This window comes from Macrobrachium rosenbergii, chromosome 3 (assembly GCF_040412425.1).
Source record: "Macrobrachium rosenbergii isolate ZJJX-2024 chromosome 3, ASM4041242v1, whole genome shotgun sequence".
NCBI classification, from domain to species: Eukaryota; Metazoa; Arthropoda; class Malacostraca; order Decapoda; family Palaemonidae; genus Macrobrachium; species Macrobrachium rosenbergii.
Genome location: NC_089743.1, coordinates 54,402,192 through 54,427,191, shown reverse-complemented (window position 1 = coordinate 54,427,191; position 25,000 = coordinate 54,402,192). Strand labels below are relative to the sequence as shown.

The 25,000-nt window shown below is 32.3% G+C and overlaps 3 protein-coding genes across 3 annotated transcripts in view; 1 reads left to right on the top strand and 2 right to left on the bottom strand.

Annotated features, from left to right (window-relative positions):
- LOC136855710 (cuticle protein 21-like) overlaps positions 1–25,000 on the top strand; it is an 81,449-nt gene that overhangs the window by 42,434 nt on the left and 14,015 nt on the right. The gene's annotated exons all lie outside the window — the stretch shown is intronic.
- LOC136828237 (uncharacterized) lies at positions 5,813–11,795 on the bottom strand. The gene is made up of 4 exons (XM_067086086.1): positions 11,784–11,795; positions 11,142–11,303; positions 10,668–10,925; positions 5,813–6,521 (listed from the first exon to the last, which is right to left on the bottom strand). Exons 1-4 carry the CDS (start codon positions 11,793–11,795, stop codon positions 5,892–5,894), a joined length of 1,062 nt encoding a protein of 353 aa, XP_066942187.1. The 3' UTR covers positions 5,813–5,891.
- LOC136828227 (pro-resilin-like) lies at positions 15,022–16,273 on the bottom strand. Its single transcript, XM_067086073.1, has 3 exons — positions 16,262–16,273; positions 15,509–15,670; positions 15,022–15,286 (listed from the first exon to the last, which is right to left on the bottom strand). Exons 1-3 carry the CDS (start codon positions 16,271–16,273, stop codon positions 15,023–15,025), a joined length of 438 nt encoding a protein of 145 aa, XP_066942174.1. The 3' UTR covers position 15,022.

Genomic DNA, 25,000 nt, shown 5'->3' with positions numbered 1-25,000 from the left:
CTTTGTTTTTCTTTAATCAACAAAAATCTTGTGGTTTTTATTCTTCAATATTCACAGTTTTTTTTATAATTAATGTTGACGTTGTTCTGTTCATGTTTGAGGTAATAGAAGTCATAGATGATTTTGAAGTAAATGGAATCAGATTTAATTAAGAGAATTTCCAGGTATTTTAATAAGATCGAAAACCTACCCTCGACTTTTACAGCAAGGTGTCTACAGCTAATGTCAAGGTCACTTGATGTTATACAATACCATTTCATACCAGTTTCGATGCTAATTTTTTGTCATTTTTGTTTTTCAAAGTCATTAAAAACCTACTTCGTGTCTTCCTCTCTGTTTAGATATAAGTTGTTTCCTCCACCCTCTTTCCACTTTTATCTATTTCTTTTAGGCATTTGCTAAAGAAAGTCATGCCATTTGCTCACCCTCCCAACAACCTTTATTTTTTTGAGAGAAATGGACTAAATAGATGCATAATCATCCAAGATATCAGCTCTATTAGCTATATTATGTCAGGTTGCTGGGAATTTTCAGTTTAGTTATATTTTAATAAATATTCTATAACTAGAATCTCAGTGTATTAATACTTTTATGTATTTCGTCAACCCAGATTTCGCATAATGTATCAGCAATGCTTACCAAGGGAAGCATATAGATTAATATCTGTATTTTTATTAGTGAGTTCAGTTTCCATTGTAATAAATCAAAACACAGCGGCGAATTAAATTTGACATTTTACGAACGTATCTAATTGCGAATCTTGACTTTCTGAAACATTCTTCATGACTATTTAAGCCGAATTCAGATATGCAAGTATATTCCATGAAATATCCAATTCATTTTGCAATACTGAGAACCTTGCATTTTCGGATAAAGTAAAAGTTCCTCAGGGGAAACGGCAGGTTCAACAGCTGTCTTCTTTGAAAAGAATCCATCTTGATATTTGTTAAACGAGGTGAAGTCTGACTTTGTTCTTATGTGAACTGTAAGTTCACATAAGAACAAAGCATAAGAAAAAAGCATTTCAATTACTTTTCCTTTCATTGTAGGAGTACGCTCTATACAGATTCAATAAGAATCTAAAATCATATTTGGTAAGATATCTAGCAATATTAATATTCGAATTAAGGTTTCTTTTTTATACAAGTTTGATTAGCAACGGGGTGGAAAATCATAGCCACACATATTACGAGATTTCATTCTGGATATTATGAATCTTGTTATATAGCAATATATCGGTTGTAAAGAAAATCATCTTTATATTTTTAATGATTTCTTATTACGAGGAAATAAAATGTCTAAAGCTGTATAATGAATTGTCATTATATAGATCTCTTAGGAATAAAAGCAGTTAAAGAACAAGTGAGTAGTTGAAAATTCATATGTTGTTTATCTGGTAAATAACTTGAAATCATAAATTAATATTAGAATGTTAGTTAGATCTTAAAATACAGATATGTCATCATACTAATGTGCGTTATTAAAAGATATCTTTCCCAAAAGTTAAGTATTGCACTTGGATGTTGTCATGATACTTCATATAGTAACTGAGTTGATTATTTAACTTATGCATTACTTATCACAAGTCCAAATTCATTCCAAATAATGTATATGTTAACATGGATATATTATTTATACATACTTATACATTGTATATTTTTGTACACTAAGACGGTATTTGATTTAGCTACATAGTTTCTGCGTATGCATACGAAAATTTGAGGTAAAAAAGAACTGTTAATTCTTATGAAAAATCTTTTTTATTTGTTTTTATACATCGATATATAAATAAGACTAATACGTGCATTTGTAGTTAACACACTTATTTACAGACGTATCAACACTTGTTAACAATAATGACAACGACGAACCAAACCAATCATTTCCGTTAGGCATATCCAGGTTTAGGGGCAGGTTTGTATCCTCCTGAGGGCTGATAGTGAGGGTACTGAGCCTCTCCTTGGTAGGAGACTTGGGCCACGTACCCAGAGTCGCCGTTGACGTAGTAAGTGACCTTCTGCAGACGGCCGTCGGGAAGCTGCACGTAATAAGTTCCCTTGGTGTCGTAGCCGTCTCGAGCCTCCTGGTGTCCGAAGTCGTTTCCTGAGTAGTCGTCCTTCACGGCGTAGTTGAAGTCGTACCGAGCTGGACCCTGGTTAAATATGATAATAATAATAATAATAATAATAATAATAATAATAATAATAATAATAATAATAATAATAATAATAATAATAATAATAATAATAAAGGTTCATATAAACTTTGCTTTGTAGTTTAAATTTCAGAAGATGGGATGTTGTGTTAAGAAAGAAATTATTGATATCAGGAGAAATTAGATAAAAAAATATATATTTCTTGTAAACTAATTTTTTCCTACCGTTGGAGCTGGAGCGTTATAAGAAGGTGAAGGTGTTCTGTAGGCAGGAGTTGGAGCTTTAGAAGGAGAGGGTGCTCCGTAAGCAGGAGCAGGAGCTCGATAAGAGGGTGGAGCATCAGCAAGGACAGAAGTGACTGCTAAAGCAGCCACGAGGATTGCCTGGAAATATTAATTCAGCAGGTTAATACTAAAAAGCTCGTGTAATGAAATCAATATCTGTTCATCTATATATCAGATTTTAAAGATGTTTGGATATATTTACACACACACACACACACACACACACACACACACACACACACACATATATATATATATATATATATATATATATATATATATATATATATATATATATATATATATATATATATATATATATGCGCGTGTGTGTGCAGCAAAGGTAAAATGTATTTCTCACCTTCAGAGCCATGTCTCTGCAAACGGAAGAGATAACAGAAAGTGCTTCAGATGAAAGAAATCTGAGCTATTTATATGTCTGGGGAGCTCCCTTTGACCTGGAGGAACTGTGACGTTACAGGGTGCGCTAATTCATTAATCTGGAGCAATCTCTGTAAAGTGAAGAGAAAAATCTTGACCTTGAATTTAGCCAGCAATCCATGTCTACAATTGAATGGTAGTTTCGACATGAAGTAAATTATTCATCTGTAAAAAGAATACAGATTGTGGTTTGAGAGAGAGAGAGAGAGAGAGAGAGAGAGAGAGAGAGAGAGAGAGAGAGAGAGAGAGAGAGAGAGAGGAAAAAAGACTTGAACGGTTCAGTATGTAGGTTATGATCAAGAAGTCATCGTTATCATGAGTAATTTTTTATTTTACCGTTACTTTTCTTTTCATTCTGTTTGTGTAATTAGCGTATATGATTTTCTAAACAAGAATTCCACGATTTTATATCATTAAAGTCTCTTAATCAGGAAAACACAATTTCTCATGCTTAGTTCTTTCTAAATCGGTGTTTTTGTAAGCTTTTCATATGCTTTTCATTATCCACGATGAGTGAATTATAAACACATCAACAGAAATAATAACATTATTTACTTGCCCTCTTTAGTTATTTTAAAATCATCGCAAAACTGCCATTAATGTCGTTGGAATTTTTCGAGACTTAACGAAACCATAACGACTTGTAAAAGTTAAACAGGCTTACGCAACACGTTTTCGCATTCTTGTCAGCAGGATTTTTCATAGTGGACACCCATAACTAATGTATAATGACAATACAGTTCTCAGTCAAAGTTGACCTATTCAGCCTTTTTTCATATTTTCAGTAATTTATTAAGCTTATTTGTATGTCCAAAACTTGACATTATTCCTAAAATCACCTTCTTTTCTTATAAATGCTTTCTGATTCAGATTGCCAGTGGATGAGCTGCAATTAAATATCAGGAATCCTTTGATATTGTTTGGAAAACTAACTTACAAATTGAGGGTTTTGGGTAAAAATCCCATAATATATTTTAGCTTATCCAAATGGAGTTCCCTTTTAAAGTGTTCAGATTCAGAATGACTAAAACTCTGTCTTCGAATATTTTGTTTTTCTTTAAATAACAAAAATCTTGTGGCTTTTATTTGATTTTTGTGCTTTTATTCTTCATTATTCACAGTTTTCTTATGATTAATGTTACCGTTGTTCTGTTTAAGTTCGAGGTAGCAGAATTCATAGCTGAAATCAGAAATAATTAAGAGAATTTCAAGATATTTTGATAAGATCGAACAGCTACCATTGACTTTTACAGCAAGGTATCTGCAGCTAATGTCAAGGTCACTTGATGTTATACAATACCATTTCATAACAGTTTCGATGCTAATTTTTTGTCATTTTTGTTTTTCAAAGTCATTAAAAATCTACTTCGTGTCTTCCTCTCTGTTTAGATATGTTATTTTCTCCACCCTCTTTCCACTTTTATCTGTTTCTTTTAGGCATTTGCTAAAGAAAGTCATGCCATTTGCTCACCTTCCCAAAAACCTTTAATTTTATGAGAGAAATGGACTAAATAGATGAATAATCAACTTTATTAGCTGTATTATATCAGGGTGGTGGGAATTTTCAGTTTAGTTATCTTTTGACAGATATCTTATAACAAGAATCTCAGTGTATTAATAATGTTAAGCATTTCGCTAACCCAGGTTTCGCATATATAATGTTGCCTATATAATGTATCATCAGAGCTTACCAAGGAAGCATATAGATTAATATCTGTATTTTTATTAATCAGTTCAGTTTATATTGTAATAAATCAAAACACAATGGCGAATTAAATTTGACATTTTACGAACATGTCTAATTGCGAATCTTGACTTTTTGAAACGTTGTTCATGACTATTTAAGCCGAATTCAGATATGCAAGTAGCCTATATTCCATGAAATATCCAATTCATTTTGCAATACTGAGAACCTTGCATTTTCGGATAAAGTAAAAGTTCCTCAGAGGAAACGGCAGGTTCAACAGCTGTCTTCTTTGAAAAGAATACATCTTGATATTTGTTAAATGAGGTGAAGTCTGACTTGGTACTGATGTGAACCGTAAGTCTTTAGCTTTCGTAAAGTTGTCCTTTTTCGGAGCATCTGGTTTATTTTCATAAACTCTGTATTAGTTATGGTAAGAAAAAAAGCATTTCAATATCATTACCTTTCGTTGTAGCAGTAAGCTCCATACACATTCAATAAGAATCTAAAACTATGTTTGGTAAGATATCTGCCTATATTAATATTTGAATTAAGGTTTCTTTTTTATACCATACAAGTTCGATTAGAACGGGTGGAATATCATACTCATGTACACTATAAGATTTCATTTTGGATATTATGAAACTTATTGTATAGTAATATATCGGTGGTAAAGAAAATCAGCTTTATATCTATAATGATTTTTTATTACGAGGAAATAAACTGTGTAAAGGTAGTTAATGAATTGTCATTATAACAGATCCCTTAGGAATAAAAGCAAAGGAAAAAAGTTAAGTGACTACTTGAAATTTCATATGATATTTATCTGTAGATAAATTGAAATCATGAATTAATATTAGAATGTTAGTTAGAGCTTAAAATACAGATATTTCATCATACTAATCCGCGTTATCGAAAGATATCCTTCCCAAAAGTTAAGTATTTCATTTGGATGTTGTCATGATGGTTCATACAGTAAATGAGTTGCTTATTAAACACATGTAATGATTTCAGTGACCTCATAAATTCATCCCAAAGAATGTATATGTTAACATGAGTATACTATTTATACATACTTACACAATGTATATTTCTGTACACTAAGTCGGTATTTGATTTACCTACTCAGTTTTAACGCGTCCATACAAAGGTTTTAGGTAAAACAAGAACTGTTAATTCTTATGAAAAATCTTTTTTTATTTGTTTTTATGCATCTAAATATAAATAAGACTAATACGTGCATTGAACTTTAACATACTAATTTATAGACGTATCAACACTTGTTAACAATAATGACCACAAGACGAACCAAACCAATTATTTAACTTAGGCGTACCCAGGCTTAGGGGCAGGTTTGTATCCTCCTGAGGGCTGATATTGAGGGTAATGAGCCTCTCCTTGGTAGGAGACTTCGGCCACGTACCCAGAGTCGCCGTTGACGTAGTATGTGACCTTCTGCAGACGGCCGTCGGGAAGCTGCACGTAATAAGTTCCCTTGGTGTCGTAGCCGTCTCGAGCCTCCTGGTGTCCGAAGTCGTTTCCTGACAAGTCGTCCTTCACGGCGTAGTTGAAGTCGTACCGAGCTGGACCCTGGTTTAATAATAATAATAATAATAATAATAATAATAATAATAATAATAATAATAATAATAATAACTGAAAGATTGAAATAAACATTTCTTTGCAGCTAAATTTCAGAGGAAGGTATGCTGTGTTAAGAGAGAATTTATGGATATCAGGAGAGGGTAAAAAATATATATTTTTTTTTGATAACGTAATTCTTGTCTTCCCTACCGGTGGAGCTGGAGCATTATAAGAAGGTGAAGGTGGTCTGTAGGCAGGAGTTGGAGCTTGATAAGAGGGTGAGGGTGCTCCGTAGGAAGGAGCAGGAGCTCTATAGGAAGGTGGAACATCAGCAAGGACGGATGCAACTGCTAAAGTAGCCACGAGGATTGCCTGAAAAGATTAATTTAAAATCTTTGGTTGTTAAATATCACTAAAAATCATGTAATGAAATCTATATTTGTTCATCTATATACTGAACTTTAAAAATACACTCAAAAATGCAGACACATGTATATACATATATACATACATATATATATATATATATATATATATATATATATATATATATATATATATATATATATATATGTATATATATATATATATATATATATATATATATATATATATATATATATATATATATATATATATATATATATATATATATATATATATATATAAAACTACAAACGTCCTTAATATCAATTACTCTACCTCGGAAATAATATATTTTCATATATGTTACCGAAAGGAATTTTTTAGTTGATAATAATCCACCGTCCCGTGAGGTCGAACCAGCGACGGACGAGGAATCAGGACTACAGTGACACACTAACCAGTATATGGCCGACTGGTTAGTGTGTCACTATAGTACGGTATATTATCAACTAATTCGTAACATATATAGGTAATGGAATATATATAAGTAAATTAACGTTTTTTATTTCTGATTGTATATGAATAGTCATATATATATATATATATATATATATATATATATATATTATATATATATATATATATATATATATATATATATATATATATATATATATATATATATATATATATATATATATATATATTTGTGTGGGTGTGTGTGTTTATATGTTTGTAGATGAATTAAAGGCCGAAAAGAAAGATGAAAAGTGAACTAAGAATAAATTATCCCACGAGATAACTGGAGTATTTTCCAAAAAAAATTTTATATAGAAATTTCACCTTAATAATAACTTTTGCAATGTTACACTGATCTCCTGCGAACTAAGTTAGGCACGTAAAGTCTTTTGTAAAAAAAAAATAATAATAATAATAAAATCACAGTTCTTTTTTGCACCGACAATAAAACCCTCATTCGTAGAACGGGGAACTAAACAAGAGGTAAAATATCTCTCACCTTCAGAGCCATGTCTGTGTATACAAAAGAGATAATAGCAAGTGCTGCAGATGAAAGAAATCCGAGTTATTTATATGTCTGGGGAGCTCATTTTGCCTGAGGGAATCGTTACGCCACGGAGTGTCCATGAAGGTTTATTCATTAATGTGGAGCAATCTCTGCAAATGAAGAGAAAGATCTTGACCTTCAATGTAACCAGAAATGCATGTCTGCAATTGAATGGTAGTTTCGAAATGGAGTAAATTGTTCCGCTTTAAACAAAATACACATTGTGATTTGAGAGAGAGAGAGAGAGAGAGAGAGAGAGAGAGAGAGAGAGAGAGAGAGAGAGAGAGAGTTAGTATGTAGTTTGTAATCAAGAAATGAAAATTTTAATGATTCATCATTTCTTTTATCAGTACTTTTCTTTTCATTTCGTGTCTATATTGTAGAGGTTTTCAAAAACAAGAAAATCATTAGCTTATTTTTATTAAATGTCTATTAATCAGAAAAGCACACAGGGTATCATACTGAATTCATTCCAAATCCTTGTTTTTGTAGACTTTTCGTGTGCACTTCCTTTCATTGAAGACTGATTAATAAACATTCCATCAATAAAAATTACCATTACTTTGGGGTCTTTCGTTATTTTATAACATCGCAAAACTGTCACAGGTGCCGTAGCATTTCCTCGAGACTTAGTGGAACCATGACGACTGGTAAAAAGGTTTACAGCCTTACGTTACATATTATCATGTATTTGTTAGCAATATTTTTAATTTTATCTTTGTTTTTGCACCGTGGATCCGGCAAGGACGTGTAACTTTATTTGAAAGTCTCCACACTCATGAGCCTGCTATAGTTTCGTCGGGTACTTGACATGAGGAAAATCTTGTATCGGGTTTTAACTGGAACTAAGGTACCTAAAAATTTGTTCAGTAATTAGTAGTTCATCCACGTATGACCATAACTAGTTCATTTATCGTTACGATTCGCTGTCAAAGTTTCCCTACTGTGCATTATCAAAAATATTTATGTGTCCAAAACTAAACATTATTAATGAAACCATCCTCGTTTTTACTGTACATATGATTTTCGATTCAGAATGTTAGAGGTTGAGCTGAAATTACTGTTGGGAATCCTTAATTTTTTTTTTTTTTTTTTTTTTTTTGTAAATGGGATTGTGCGCTTTGGGTAATAATTCCATAATACTCTGTAGCTTATCTAAACGAAGTCCTGTTTGAAAGTGCCATGATTCACAACGACTCAAAATCTCTCATCAAATATCTTGGTTGTTGTAGACAACAAAAATATTTTGGTTTTTACTCTTCATTGTTCACATATTTATAATATACTGTCTAAATTCTATTTATGTTCGATGTAATGGACGTCATCCATTATTTCGTAGTAAATAAATCAGAAATAGTGAAGATTATAACCAGTTATTTTGATAAGATAGAATAACTACCCTCGATGTTTACCACAGGGTACCTTTAGCTAATGTCAAAGTTACTTTATTTTATATAATATCACTTCACACCGGATTTAGTGTGTGACTCACGATGCTAGTTCAAACACTCATATTAAGCAAAACAGCTTCTTGTCTCTCTTTCTGTTTAAGTTTAATTTGTGCTTTCCACAATTCTTTCCATTTCTATTTTTTTCTTTCAGGCCTTTGACAAAGTCATGCTGTCCATGCCATTGGCTTCCCCCCTCCCCCAACAATTTTGTTTCTGCATTAAAAATGGACCAATTAGTTGCATAATAATCTGGTGTGTAAGCTGTATTTACGTCAGGCAGCTTGCAATTTTCAATTCAGTTATCTTTTGGTAAGCATTCTATAAAAAAAGTCTTACAGTATTAATATCGTTATGTATTCCTACAACCCAATTTTTGCACAACGTTCCAGGAGAGCTTACCAAGGGAAGCATATTTCTGGAATTCTTTGTTTTCCATTAATCAGTTCCCTTTTTATTGTAATAAATCTGAATACTACGACGGAATAAATTTGACGTTTCATGAACTTATCTCTGCGAAACTTGACTTCTTGTTACGTTATTAAAGGCTATTTAAAACAAATTTTGAAATGCCTTGAAATTCGTAATTCATCCTCGGAAGAAACGGCAGGTTCGACAGCGAGCTTCTTTGAAGAGAATCCATCTTGAACTAGGTCAAATGAGATGCTCTCTGAAATTGTGCACTTTTAACCTCCCAGGTTTTAGATTTTATAGTTTTCTGGACCATAGAGAGTTATTTCCGTAAAGTATGAATTAATGTTTCAAGAAAAATTGTTTCATTGTCGTTTTCTTTCACCATACAGATTTAATAGGGAATTAAAACCATGTTAGGTAATGTCTGCCAAAAATAATATGTGAATTTCGGTGTCTTCTTTGTTTTTTTTTATATTAAACTAGCTGTCGGTGGTAACGAAAATCTTTTTCATATTTCTAATGATTTCATATTTCTATGAAATAAACGGTCTGGAACTACATGATAAATAGTCATCTTAGCATACCTCTTTGGGATAAATGCAGGGAAAAAATGACGTGTGGCAATTTGAAATTTAATACCTTGCTTATCTGGTATATAAATTCAAGTCAGAATTTGACATCAAAATGTTATTTACGTCTTGAATAAAGATACTCTATCAAACTAATTTGCGTTATAAATAATTGCTAAGTTAGATTTACTATATAGTTTCCATGAATATCCTTTCAATAAGTTAATTAAAAATTGCACTTGGATGTTGTCATGAATAATGTTTCAAACTGTAACTGTGTTGCTTATTAAATTCATGTAATGATTTCCATTGTTCAATGATTTCATATATAACCTATCATAGTTCCAAATTAATTCGAAAAAAATGAATGTGTTATCACGAATATACTATTTAATGCATACTTATACATTGTAAATTCTTGTACTCTAAGACGATATTTGATTCATGTACGTAATTTTAAAATGGCCTTAGAAAAGTTTGAGGTAAAAGAAAAGTGCTAAATCTTACGAATATTATTTTTTATTTGTGTTTTTGCATCTACATATAAATAAGACTAATACTTGCATTTATAGTTAACATACTTATTTACAGACGTATCAATACTTGTTAACAATAAAGACAACACAACGAATCAGTCCAATGATTTCCCTTAGGCGTACAACGGTTTAGGGGCAGGCTTGTATCCTCCGGAGGACTGATACTGAGGGTACTGAGCCTCTCCTTGGTAGGAGACTTCGGCCACGTACCCAGAGTCGCCGTTGACGTAGTAAGTGACCTTCTGCAGACGGCCGTCGGGAAGCTGCACGTAATAAGTTCCCTTGGTGTCGTAGCCATCTCGAGCCTCCTGGTGTCCGAAGTCGTTTCCAGAGTAGTCGTCCTTCACGGCGTAGTTGAAGTCGTACCGAGCTGGACCCTGGTTTAATAACAATAATAATAATAATAATAATAATAATAATAATAATAATAATAATAATAATAATAATAATAATAGCTGAAAGATTCAAATAAACATTGCTTTTCAGTTAAATTTCAAAGGATGGGATGCTGAGTTAAGAGAGAATTTATGGATATCAGGAAAAAGTAAAAAAATTGAGAGGATTTTTTTTAAAACAATTTTTGTCTTCCCTACCGCTGGAGCTGGAGCATTATAAGAAGGTGAAGGTGGTCTGTAGGCAGGAGTTGGAGCTTGATAAGAGGGAGAGGGTGCTCCGTAGGAAGGAGCTGGAACTCTATAGGAAGGTGGGGCATCAGCAAGGACTGAAGTAACTGCTAAAGCAGCCACGAGGATTGCCTGGAAAGATTAATTCAAAATTTTAGGTTGTTAAATATCACCAAAAATCATGTAATGAAATCTATATTTGGTAACCTATATACTGAAATATAAAGATACATACAAACACACATGCACACTCATACAATATATATACATACATACTTACATACATAACTATATATATATTATATATATGTGTGTGTGTGTCTGTGCGTGTGTTTGCATATGAATTAAAGGACCAAAAGAAAGATAAAAAATGAACTAAGGATTATCCTAATACATAACTGGACAATTGTCCTTAAGGATATTCATAAAGATATTTCGCCTTAATAAGAAATTTATCAACGCAACTTTGTTCTCCTACGGACTAATTTAGGTACGTAAATTTCTTTGTAAAAAAAGAAAATAAATTATTATAATTACAGTTCCTTCGTGCACCAACAATAAAACCCTCACTCGCGGAACGAGGAACTACACAAAATTTAAAATGCCTCTCACCTTCAGAGCCATGTCTGTGTATACAAAAGAGATAACAGCAAGTGCTGCAGATGAAAGAAATCCGAGTTATTTATATGTCTGGGGAGCTCATTTTGCCTGAGGGAATCGTTACGTCACGGAGTGAGCATGAAGGTTTATTCAATAATGTGGAGCAATCTCTGCAAATGAAGAGAAAGATCTTGACCTTGAATGTAGCCAGAAATGCATATATGCAATTGAATGGTAGTTTCGAAATGGAGTAAATTATACACATTGAGAGAGAGAGAGAGAGAGAGAGAGAGAGAGAGAGAGAGAGAGAGAGAGAGAGAGAGAGAGAGAGAGAGAGAGAGAGAGAGAGTATGAATGTTATGATTAAGAAATCAACATTGTAAAGAGTCATCATTTCTTTTACCAGTACTTTTCTCTTCATTCCATTTCTATATTGTAGAGGTTTTCATAAAGAAGAAAATCATCAGCTTATTTTTATTAAATGTCTATTAATCAGAAAAGCATACAGGTTACCATACGGAATTCATTCCAAATCCTTATTTTTGTAGAATTTTCGTGTGCACTTCCTTTCAGCGAAGACTGATTAATAAACATTTCATCAATAAAAATTACCATTACTTTGAGGTCTTTCATTATTTTATAACATCGCAAAACTGTCACAGGTGCCGTAGCACTTCCTCGAGACTTAGCGGAACCATGACGACTGGTAAAAAGGTTTACAGCCTTACGTTACATATTATCATGTATTGGTTAGTAATATTTTTCATTTTATCATTGTTTTTGAACTGTGGATCCGGCAAGGACGTGTAACTTTATTTGAAAGTCTCCACACTCATCAGACTCATCGTCGGGTTCTTGATCTGTGGAAAACCTTCTATCGGATTTTAACTGGAACCAAGGTAATTAAAAGTTTGTTCAGTATTTAGCAGTTCATCCACGTATGACCATAACTAATCCATTTTAACATTACGATTCGCTGTCAGAGTTTCCCTACTGTGCATTATCAAAAATATTTGTATGTCCAAAACTAGACACTATTCATAAAACCATCCTCGTTTTTACATATGTTTTTCGATTCAGAATGTTAGAGGTTGAGCTGAAATTACTGTTAGGAATCCTTTGATTTTTTTTTTTTTTTTTTTGTAAAACTACCTTAACAAATGTGAAATGTGATTGTGCGCTTTGGGTAATAATTCCATAATACTCTGTAGCTCATCTCGAATGTTTAAAGTGCCGTGATTCAGAAGATCAAAATCTCATCAGATATCTTGGTTGTTTTAGACAACAAAAATATTTTGGTTTTTACTCATCATTGTTCACATATTTATAATAAGCTGCCTAAATTCTATTTATGTTCGATGTAATAGACGTCATACATTATTTGGTAGTAAATAAATCAGAAATAATGAAGATTATAACCAGTTATTTTGATAAGATAGAATAACTACCCTCGATGTTTGCCACAGGGTACCTGTAGCTAATGTCATGTTTACTTTGTTATACAATATCACTTCACACCGGATTTAGTGTGTGACTCAGGATGCTAGTTCAAACGCTCATTTTTACTTCATTGCTGGTTTTTTTTTTTTTATTAAGGAAAGCAGTTTTATGTCTCTCTTTCTGTTTAAGTTTAACCTGTGCTTTCTCCACTTCTTTAAATTTCTGTTTTTTTCTTTCAGGCATTTGACAAAGTCATGCTGGCCATGCCATTGGCTTCCCCCCTCCCCCAACAACTTTTTTTCTGCTTAAAAATGGACCAATTAGTTGCATAATAATCTGGGGGTATAAGCTGTATTTACGTTAGGCAGCTTGCAATTTTCAATTCAGTTATCTTTTGGTAAGCATTCTATAACAAAAATCTTATAGTATTAATAACGTTATGTATTTCTCCAACCCAAATTCTTGCACAATGTCTCAGGAGAGCTTACCAAGGGAAGTATATTTCTGGAATTCTTTGTTTTCCATTAATCAGTTCCCTTTTTATTGTAATAAATCTGAATACTACGACGGAATAAATTTGACGTCTCATGAACTTATTTCTGGGAAACTTGACTTCTTGTTACGTTTTTAAAGGCTCTTTAAAACGAATTTTGAAATGCCTTGAAATTCGTAATTCGTCCTTGGAAGAAACGGCAGGTTCGACAGCGTGCTTCTTTGAAGAGAATCCATCTTGAAGTAGGTCAAATTAGATGCTTTCTGAAATTGTGTACTTTTAACTTCCCAGGTTTCGCTTTTATAAAGTTTTCGTTGGTCGTAGAAAAGCATCTATACCTTTTCTGGACCATAGAGGTTTATTTCCGTAAAGTATGAATTAATGTTTTAAGAAAAATTGTTTCATTGTCGTTTTCTTTCACCATACAGATTTAATAGGGAATTAAAACCATGTTAGGTAATGTCTGCCAAAAATAATATGCGAATTTCGGTGTTCTCTTTGTACTATTGAGTTTGATTAGCAATGAGGTGTAAAACCATTGCCGTATACATTATACAAATTAAGTTTTTTATATTAAACCAGCTGTCGGTGGTAACGAAAATCTTTTTCATATATCAAATGATTTCATATTTCTATGAAATAAACGGTCTAGAACATGATAAATAGTTATCTTAGCATACCACTTTGGCATAAATGCATGGAAAAAATGACGTGTGGCAATTTGAAATTTAATACCTTGCTTATCTGGTATAAGAACTCAAGTCAGAATTTGACATCAAAATGTTATTTAGATCTTGAATAAAGATACTCTATCAAACTAATTTGCGTTATAAATAATTACTTAGTTAGATTTACTATATAGTTTCCATGAATATCCTTTCAATAAGTTAATTAAAAATTGCACTTGGATGTTGTTATGAATGATGCTTCAAACTGTAACTGTGTTGCTTATTAAATTCATGTAATGATTTCCTTTGTTCATTGATTTCATATATAACCTATCATAGTTCCAAATTAATTCTAAAAAAAATGAATGTGTTATCACGAATATAGTATTTAATGCATACTTATACATTGTACATTCTTGTACTCTAAGACGATATTTGATTCATGTACGTAATAATTTTAAAATGGCCTTACAAAAGTTTAAAGTAAAAGAAAACTGGTAAATCATACGAATATTATTTTTTATTTGTGTTTTTGCATCTACATATAAATAAGACTAATACTTGCATTTAAAGTTAACATACTTATTTACAGACGTATCAATACTTGTCAACAATAAAGACAACACAACGAATCAGTCCAATGATTTCCCTTAGGCGTACAACGGTTTAGGGGCAGGCTTGTATCCTCCGGAGGACTGATACTGAGGGTACTGAGCCTCTCCTTGGTAGGAGACTTCGGCCACGTACCCAGAGTCGCCGTTGACGTAGTATGTGACCTTCTGCAGGCGGCCGTCGGGAAGCTGCACGTAATAAGTTCCCTTGGTGTCGTAGCCATCTCGAGCCTCCTGGTGTCCGAAGTCGTTTCCAGAGTAATCGTCCTTCACGGCGTAGTTGAAGTCGTACCGAGCTGGACCCTGGTTAAATAATAATAATAATAATAATAATAATAATAATAATAATAATAATAATAATAATAATAATAATAATAATAATATTAACTGAAAGATTCAAATAAACATTGCTTTCCAGTTAAATTTCAGCGGATGGGATGCTAAGTTAAGAGAGAATTTATGGATATCAGGAAAAAGTAAAAAAATTGAGAAGATTTTTTTTTAAAACAATTTTGTCTTCCCTACCGCTGGAGCTGGAGCATTATAAGAAGGTGAAGGTGGTCTGTAGGCAGGAGTTGGAGCTTGATAAGAGGGAGAGGGTGCTCCATAGGAAGGAGCAGGAGTTCTATAGGAAGGTGGAGCATCAGCAAGGACTGAAGTAACTGCTAAAGCAGCCACGAGGATTGCCTGGAAAGATTGATTAAAATGTTAGGGTTTTAGATATCACCAAAAATCATGTAATGAAATCTATATTTGGTAACCTATATACTGATATATAAAGATACATACAAACACATATGCACACATACATACAATATATATACATATAGCTATATATATATATATATATATATATATATATATATATATATATATATATATATATATATATATATATATATATATATATATATATATATATATGTGTGTGTGTGTGTGTGTGTGTGTGTGTGTGTGTGTGTGTGTCTTTGTGTGTGTGTCTGTGCGTGTGTTCGCATATGAGTTAAAAGACCAAGAGAAAGATAAAAAAAAAGTTAACTAAGGATTATCCTAAGACATAACTGGACAATTGTCCTTAAGGATATTCATAAAGATATTTCGCCTTAATAAGAAATTTATCAACGCAACATTGTTCTCCTACGGACTAAGTTAGATACGTAAATTTCTTTGTAAAAAAAGAAAATAAGAAATTAATATAATTACAGTTCTTTCGTGCACCAACAATAAAACCCTCATTCGCGAAACGAGGAACTACACAAAATTAAAAATATCTCTCACCTTCAGAGCCATGTCTGTGTATACAAAAGAGATAACAGCAAGTGCTGCAGATGAAAGAAATCCGAGTTATTTATATGTCTGGGGAGCTCATTTTGCCTGAGGGAATCGTTACGTCACGGAGTGTCCATGAAGGTTTATTCAATAATGTGGAGCAATCTCTGCAAATGAAGAGAAAGATCTTGACCCTGAATGTAGCCAGAAATGCATGTATGCAATTGAATGGTAGTTTCGAAATGGAGTAAATTATACACACACACACACATATATATATATATATATATATATATATATATATATATATATATATATATATATATAGAGAGAGAGAGAGAGAGAGAGAGAGAGAGAGAGAGAGAGAGAGAGAGAGAGAGAGAGAGAGAGAGAGAAAGTATGAATGTTATGATCAAGAAATCAACATTATAAAGAGTCATCATTTCTTTTACCAGTACTTTTCTCTTCATTCCATTTCTATATTGTAGAGGTTTTCATAAATAAGAAAATCATTAGCTTATTTTTATTAAATGTCTATTAATCAAAACGCATACAGGTTATCATACGGAATTCATTCCAAATCCTTGTTTTTTTAGACTTTTCGTGTGCACTTCCTTTCAGCGAAGACTGATTAATAAACATTTCATCAATAAAAATTACCACTACTTTGAGGTCTTTCGTTATTTTATAACATCGCAAAACTGTCAGAGGTGCCGTAGCACTTCCTCGAGACTTAGCGGAACCATGACGACTGGTAAAAAGGTTTACAGCCTTACGTTACATATTATCATGTATTGGTTAGTAATATTTTTCAATTTATCATCTTTGTTTTTGAACTGTGGATCCGGCAAGGACGCGTAACTTTATTTGAAAGTCTCCACACTCATCAGACTCATCGTCGGGTTCTTGATCTGTGGAAAACCTTCTATCGGATTTTAACTGGAACCAAGGTAATTAAAAGTTTGTTCAGTATTTAGTAGTTCATCCACGTATGACCATAACTAATCCATTTTAACATTACGATTCGCTGTCAGAGTTTCCCTACTGTGCATTATCAAAAATATTTGTATGTCCAAAACTAGACACTATTCATAAAACCATCCTCGTTTTTACATATGTTTTTTTGATTCAGAATGTTAGAGGTTGAGCTGAAATTACTGTTAGGAATCCTTTGATTTTTTTTTTTTTTTTAAACTACCTTAACAAATGTGATTGTGCGGTTTGGGTAATAATTCCATAATACTTTGTAGTTCATCTAAACGAAGTCCTGCTTGAAAGTGCCTTGATTCACAACGACTCAAAAATCTCTCATCATATATCTTGGTTGTTTTAGACAACAAAAATATTTTTGTTTTTACTCTTCATTGTTCACATATTTATGATATGCTGCCTAAATTTTGTTTATGTTCGATGTCCTAGACGTCTTACATTATTGGTTAGTAAATAAAATAAGAAATAATGAAGATTATATCTAGATGTTCGCCACAGGGTACCTGCAGCTAATGTCAAGTTTACTTTATGTTATACAATATCCCTTCACACCGGATTTAGTGTGTGACTCACGATGCTAATTCAAACACTCATTTTTATGTTATTGCTGGTTTTTTTTTTCATTACGCAGAACAGCTTCATGTCTTTCTTTCCATTTAGGTTTAAATTGTGCCTTCTACCCTTCTTTCCATTTCTATTTTTTCTTTCAGACTTTTGACAAATAAAGTCATGCTGGCCATGCCATTGACTTCCCCCCCTCCCCCAACAATTTTTTTTGCTTTAAAAATGGACCAATTAGTTGCATACTAATCTGGGGTATACGCTATATTATGTCAGGCAGCTTAGAATTTTCAATTCAGTTATCTTTTGGTAAGCATTCTATAAAAAAAAGTCTTATAGTGTTAATAATTTTTGCACAATGTTCCAGGAGAGCTTACCAAGGGAAGCAGATTTCTGGAATTCTTTATTTTCCATTAATCAGTTCCCTTTTTATTGTAATAAATCTGAATACCTCGGCGGAATAAATTTGACGTTTCATGAACATATCTATTTGCGAATCTTGACTTCTTGTTACGTTAATAAAGGCTATTTAAAACGGGTTTTGAAATGCCTTGAAATATGTAATTCATCCCCGGATGAAACGACAGGTTCGACAGCAGGCTTCTTTGAAGAGAATCCATCTTGAACTAGGTCAAATGAGATGCTCTCTGAAATTGTGTACTTTTAACCTCTCAGGTTTTAGCTTCTATAAAGTCGACGCTAATCGTAGAAAATCAGCTATTCCTTCTCTGGTTTACCATTGAGGAAAAACTTTTTTATTTCGTTTTCTTTGGATTAAGATTCAACAGGAAATTAAAACCATGTTAGGTAATGTCTGCCAAAAATGATACGCGAATTATGGTGTTTTCTTTATAGTATAACAGTCTGATTAACAAATGGGGTGTAAAATCATACCCATATACATTATGCAAATTTATTTTTAATATTAAGCCACTTGTCGGTCGTAACGAAAATCTTTTTTATATTTTTCATAATTTCCTATTTCGAGGAAATAAACGGTCTAAAACTACATGATAAATAGTTATCTTAACATATCACTTTGTGATAAATGCAGGGAATAAATAACGTGTGGCAATTTGAAATTTAAAACCTTTCTTATCAGGTTTATAAATTCAAGCCAGAATTTAATATCAAAACGTTATTTAGATCTTGAATAAAGATATTCTATCAAACTAATTTACATTATAAATAATTACTTAGTTAGATTTACTATATAATTTCCAGGAATATCCTTTCAATAAGTTAATTAAACAGTGCATTTAGAAGTTGTCATGAATGTCGCTTCATACAGAAGCTGTGTTGCCTATTAAATTTATGTAATGATTTAAATTATTCAGTGATTTCATATATTACCTATCATAAATCAAATTAATTATGAAAAAAATGAATGTTATCACGAATATACCATTTAGGCCTAATGCGTACTCATACATGATATTTTTTTTTTTTAATCTGAGACGATATTTGATTCAGCTACCTAATTTTAAAATGGCCTTACTAAAGTTTAAGGTGAAAAAAACTAGTAAATACTATGAACATTATTTTTCATTTGTGTTTATGCGTCTACATATAAATAAGACTAATACGTGCGTTTAAAGTTAACATACATATAAATAAAACTAATACGTGCATTTAAAGTTAACATACTTATTTACAGACGTATCAATACTTGTTAACAATAAAGACAACACAACGAATCAGACCAATGATTTCCCTTAGGCGTACCCAGGTTTTGGGGCAGGTTTGTATCCTCCAGAGGGCTGATACTGAGGGTACTGAGCCTCTCCTTGGTAGGAGACTTCGGCCACGTACCCAGAGTCGCCGTTAACGTAGTAAGTGACCTTCTGCAGACGGCCGTCGGGAAGCTGCACGTAATAAGTTCCCTTGGTGTCGTAGCCATCTCGAGCCTCCTGGTGTCCGAAGTCGTTTCCTGAGTAATCGTCCTTCACGGCGTAGTTGAAGTCGTACCGAGCTGGACCCTGGTTAAATATAATAATAATAATAATAATAATAATAATAATAATAATAATAATAATAATAATAATAATAATAATAATAATAATAACTGACAGATTCAAATAAACATTTCTTTGAAGTTAAATTTCAGAGGATGAAATGCCGTGTTAAGAGAGAATTTATGGATATCAGGAAAGGGCAAAAAATAAAATATAAATTTTTTTTCTCGTAGACATAACTTTTGTCTTCCTTACCGCTGGAGCTGGAGCATTATAAGAAGGTGAAGGTGGTCTGTAGGCAGGAGTTGGAGCTTGATAAGAGGGAGAGGGTGCTCCATAGGAAGGAGCAGGAGCTCTATAGGAAGGTGGAGCATCAGCATGGACGGATGCAACTGCTAAAGCAGCCACGAGGATTACCTGGAAGTATTTATGTCGTTAATATAGAACATGTTTGTTTATTGGTAGGAATCACTAAAAATCATATAGTGAAATCAATATTTGTTCATCGATTTATTTATTGAACATTAACATGCACACACACACGTACATATATATATATATATATATATATATATATATATATATATATATATATATATATATATATATATATATATATATGTATATATATATATATATATATATATATATATATATATATATATATATATATATATATATATATATATATATATATATATATATATATATATATATATATATATATATATATATATATATATATATATATATATATATATATATATATATATATATATATTACATGCGTGTGTGTGTGTTTGTGCGCTTGTGTGTGTGTGTGTGTGTGTGACTTCAAGGACCAACAGATAATGAAAAGTGTTCTAAGAGAACTTGGCCAATATCCAGAAAGATATTTCACGGTAATAAGCCTTTTACCAACGCTATATTAATCTTCTAACGATTGAATCAGGTATGGAATCCAGTGTAAAAAAAAAAAATTACCTCACAGTTCTTTCATGCACCGACAGTAAATTGTCATGATTAGAACGAGGAAATACTTCAAAGGTAAAATATCTCCTACCTTCAGAGTCATGTCTGTGCAAACAAAAGCGGTAACAGCAAGTGCTTCAGATGAAAGAAATCTGAGTTATTTATATGTCTGGGGACCCCACTTTGACTTGAGGGAACCGTGACGTCACAGGGTGGGTTAATTCATTAATCTGGAGCAAACTCTGCAGAGTGAAGAGAAAGATCTTTACCTTGAAAGTCGCCAGATATCCATGTCTGCAATTGAATGGTAGTTTCGAAATGAAGAAAATTATTCAGTAGTAAACAGAATACTGATTGTGGTTTCAGAGAGAGAAAGATAGAGGAAAAAAAAGCAACTGAACGGTTCAATATGTGGGTTATAATCAAGAAATCATTATTATCGTGAGTCATCTTTTCTTTTACCAGTACTTTTCTTTTCATTCCGTTTCTGTAACAAAGCGGTTTTTAAAGCAAGAGTTCCACGAGTTTATTTATTAAATGTCTATTAATCAGAAAAGCGTACCGATTCTCAAACTCAATTCTTTCTAAATCCGTGTTTCTATAAACTTTTCATATGCTCTTCCCTTTCCACGACGGGCGAAGTAACATCTTATCAAAGAAAGTTATGAAATTATTCACTTCTCCCTGTTTAGTCATTTTATAATCATTACAAAATTCTTACATATGCCGTATGAGTTTCTCGAGAGTTAACGGAACCATAACAACTGGTAAAAGGTTTTACAGTCTCACACAAATGTTTTCATATATTGGTCAGCAGTAGTTTTTATTTTTACTTTTTTTTATTTTTTGCATTGTGGAATCAGCACCGATGTCTAACATGTTTACTCACTCATCAGACTGCAATTGTTTCATCAGGTGCTTAAGCTAAGGAAAATCTTCTATCGGATTTTAACTGTTACAAAAATACCTAAAATTTTGTCCTGTATTTATTTACTTCATTCGCGCATAACCATTCTTCCCAGTGCATAATGACACTACGATTCTCAGTCAAAGTTAACCTACTCAACATTTTTTTCATATTCTCCAGTAACTTAATATAGGCTACTTTTTTGGATGTCCAAAACTTAACATTGTCCCTGAAATTATCATCTCGTATATATGTTTTCAGATTCAGAATGTTAGAGGATGAGCTGGAATTACCGTTAGGAATCCTTTGATATTTTTTGTAAAGCTAACTAACGAAATGGGATTATGGGTTCTGTAGCCTAACTAAACGAAGTTCTGTTCCAAAGTTTAGTTGTTTTAGAAAACAAAAATATTGTGGCTTGTACTCCTCATTATTCACAGTGTTTGTATAATTAATGTTGCCGTTGTTCTGTTGATGTTCGAAGCAATATAGGCCATACATAATTTGAAAGTAAACGAAATCATAAATAATTAAGAGAATCTCCGAATATTTTAAAGATCGAACAACTATCACCGAGTTTTTGCCACAAGGCACCCGCAGCTATTGTCAAGGTCACCTCATGTTATACAATACCATTTCACAACGGATTCATTGAGTTTCAGCATTCCTTTTTTTGTCATTGTTGTTTTATTTTAACAACGAAAATTACTCTAAATATTCCTTTCTGCCTAAGTTTAACTTTTTTCCTCTAGTTTTCTTCCTACTTGTCTTTTTATGCATTTGCTAAATGGTCATCATGCTGCCTAATCCACTGGTTGCGCAAGAGAAATGGACTAAACAGTTATACAATCATCCGGAACACCCGTTTTATTATGGCGGGCAGCGGGAAAGTTTCATTTCAGTTCTCTTTTGATAAACTTTCTACGACTAGATTCTTACGAGCCTCTATTGATTGGCTGATTTATATTGCAATAAATCTCTTTCGTTCTTCTACTGTAGAATTTTTTTTTTTACTTCAGATTTTAAAAAAATGTTCATTAAACATTACATATTATAACGACGTAAAGAACATTTATGATTTTTTTTGTCTGAATCACAGTATATAGTTCATAAATCACTACAGGGGAATTGTAAACGAAGAGTGACAACAAAATTAGATGTGGAATAAGTAACCACTGGGGCCAGAAATTCGGAACAGGGTACCACTGTGGAATGCCAGCTGCCAATGGCATGTAAAGCCTTATGTCAGTCTCTATTACTTCATAGGTGGGATTACCGCGAGGTTCCTGGGCGGTTGTGGCTCGTAGGAATGACCTTTTCAACTTATTGTTTAGTCTCGGTTGGCTCGTTGGAGTTCAGAGGTCCACACTAGGACTCTTATTCTCTTAAAAAAATTTTGGGGAAGACTTTTAACGGACATAAGGTTGGCTTAATATTAAACAAAATATTACTCTATTTTTTCAAACTACCGCGCTTCAGAGAGCTTACATTTTCTACAGCCACGTCTCTAATGGGACGTGTTAATAATAATAATAATAATAATAATAATAATAATAATAATAATAATAATAATAATAATAATAATAATGATAATAAGGATTATTATTATTATTATTATTAATCTGAACGCGATCATCCAGCATACGCTCAATAATAATAATAATAATAATAATAATAATAATAATAATAATAATAATAATAATAATAATAATAATAATAATTTGGAAGGAGTCCCTTTTTTAAGGCAGCGTTATTAAAACAATTGCTGTTTCAACGGCATTTAACTTGTAGAGATTATTCTCTGTTCTTCTTATTACATTCTTTATGTCTGCAGGTAGGTGGTATATAATATATATATACCACCTACCTGCAAACGGAAGAATATAATAAGAAGAATAGAGACGAATCTCTACAAGTTAAATGCCGTTGAAACGGCAATTGTTTTTAATAATAATAATAATAATAATAATAATAATAATAATAATAATAATAATAATAACAACAACAACAACTCGGAAAACACTCCATAAACCTCAGTGCTACAGAAAAGGAAAACCTGGCTCAATTCTATTTTAAAGCTTGCGTCGCTCCAGCCTGGCAGGCCATTGCAATTTTCGCCTGGGGCTCTCATTGACTTTCGTTGCGAGCCACCTTAGTTCCAAGGTCAGGGCAACGCCTACTTTAGCCTCTGGCTCCCGCCATTCGTAAGTGACTTGAGTGTGTATGTGTGTGTGTGTGCATGTATGTGTGTGTATGTGATTATTCCCGGTCTTCTTGCCTATACTAGGAATGTGGATAGTAAAGAGACAGGTAGTTCACTTTCACATACGAGAAGACGTTCTTTTTATATTATTTTCTTTTTTACGCAAAGTCATCAATTAGAAAAACGGTATCATTTGAGATGGCTTCAGTCTGTACTTACGTCAGACTCGTTTTTATTGTTTAATAATTCTATTTTATGACGTCTCGTTCCCATCCTGGTCGTTAAAGTCAGTTATTACTTACTAGCCAATACTGTTACGAAAGCAAACTCTCTGCCCTTGCTCTTCTTTGGCTGAACAGCATCTCCCCTGTTTTTCTTACCGTTTAATTTTATCTCTGTAAATCAGTATCCTAAACCTTTACTTTGTATGTTTTGTCAAAGGGTTTATGCATGACATTCAGGCTCGAATATTACTGCTTCCTCAGATATGAATCCAGTTTTAGAATTTTGATATGTGTGTATACGTATATTATTGTATACATGGACTGTGTATATATATAATATATATATTATAATATACATATATTATATATATATATATATATATATATATATATATATATATATATATATATATATATATATATATATATATATATATATATATATATATATATATATATATATATATATATATATATATATATATATATATATATATATATATATATATATATATATATATGTATATTCATTTACTAGTGTATGCGTGTGTGTGTGTTAAGAAAAACAGGTAAAACGCAGCAGTCATTCGTAATCGTCCACAGTTTTTCTATGTAGCGTTGTTAAGTATTGTAGCTGCAAATTACTGCTGTCATTAGCCTAACTTTTTTTCATTCATTCAGACAGCACGCGAGTTGTAAGATAGTTGTAACTCATGTAAAATGGTAGTAATTTTGGATAAATGGCGGCTTTCTCTTCTCCGATAAAAATGTTATAATTTCCAGCAAATGAGCGAAATTCATTTACACAATGCACATTACTTTTTTTTCATTTTTTGGAAATTTTAAACGACCAATGCTCCTTTCTCTTTCTTTGTGAAGACGCTAAGTTTGATTCGATGTTACGTGTAAGGAAGCACGAACATTTTAAAATAAATA

What these genes read in the sequence shown, in the direction of transcription:
- LOC136828237 (XM_067086086.1), bottom strand. An exon ending in ATAATGCTCCAGCTCCAGCG is followed by an intron (nt 10,926 to 11,141) that starts GTAGGGAAGACA and finishes TTATTAAACCAG; the next exon opens with GGTCCAGCTCGGTACGACTT. An exon ending in CTGCCCCTAAACCGTTGTAC is followed by an intron (nt 6,522 to 10,667) that starts GCCTAAGGGAAA and finishes TAATCTTTTCAG; the next exon opens with GCAATCCTCGTGGCTACTTT.
- LOC136828227 (XM_067086073.1), bottom strand. An exon ending in ATAATGCTCCAGCTCCAGCG is followed by an intron (nt 15,287 to 15,508) that starts GTAGGGAAGACA and finishes TTATTTAACCAG; the next exon opens with GGTCCAGCTCGGTACGACTT.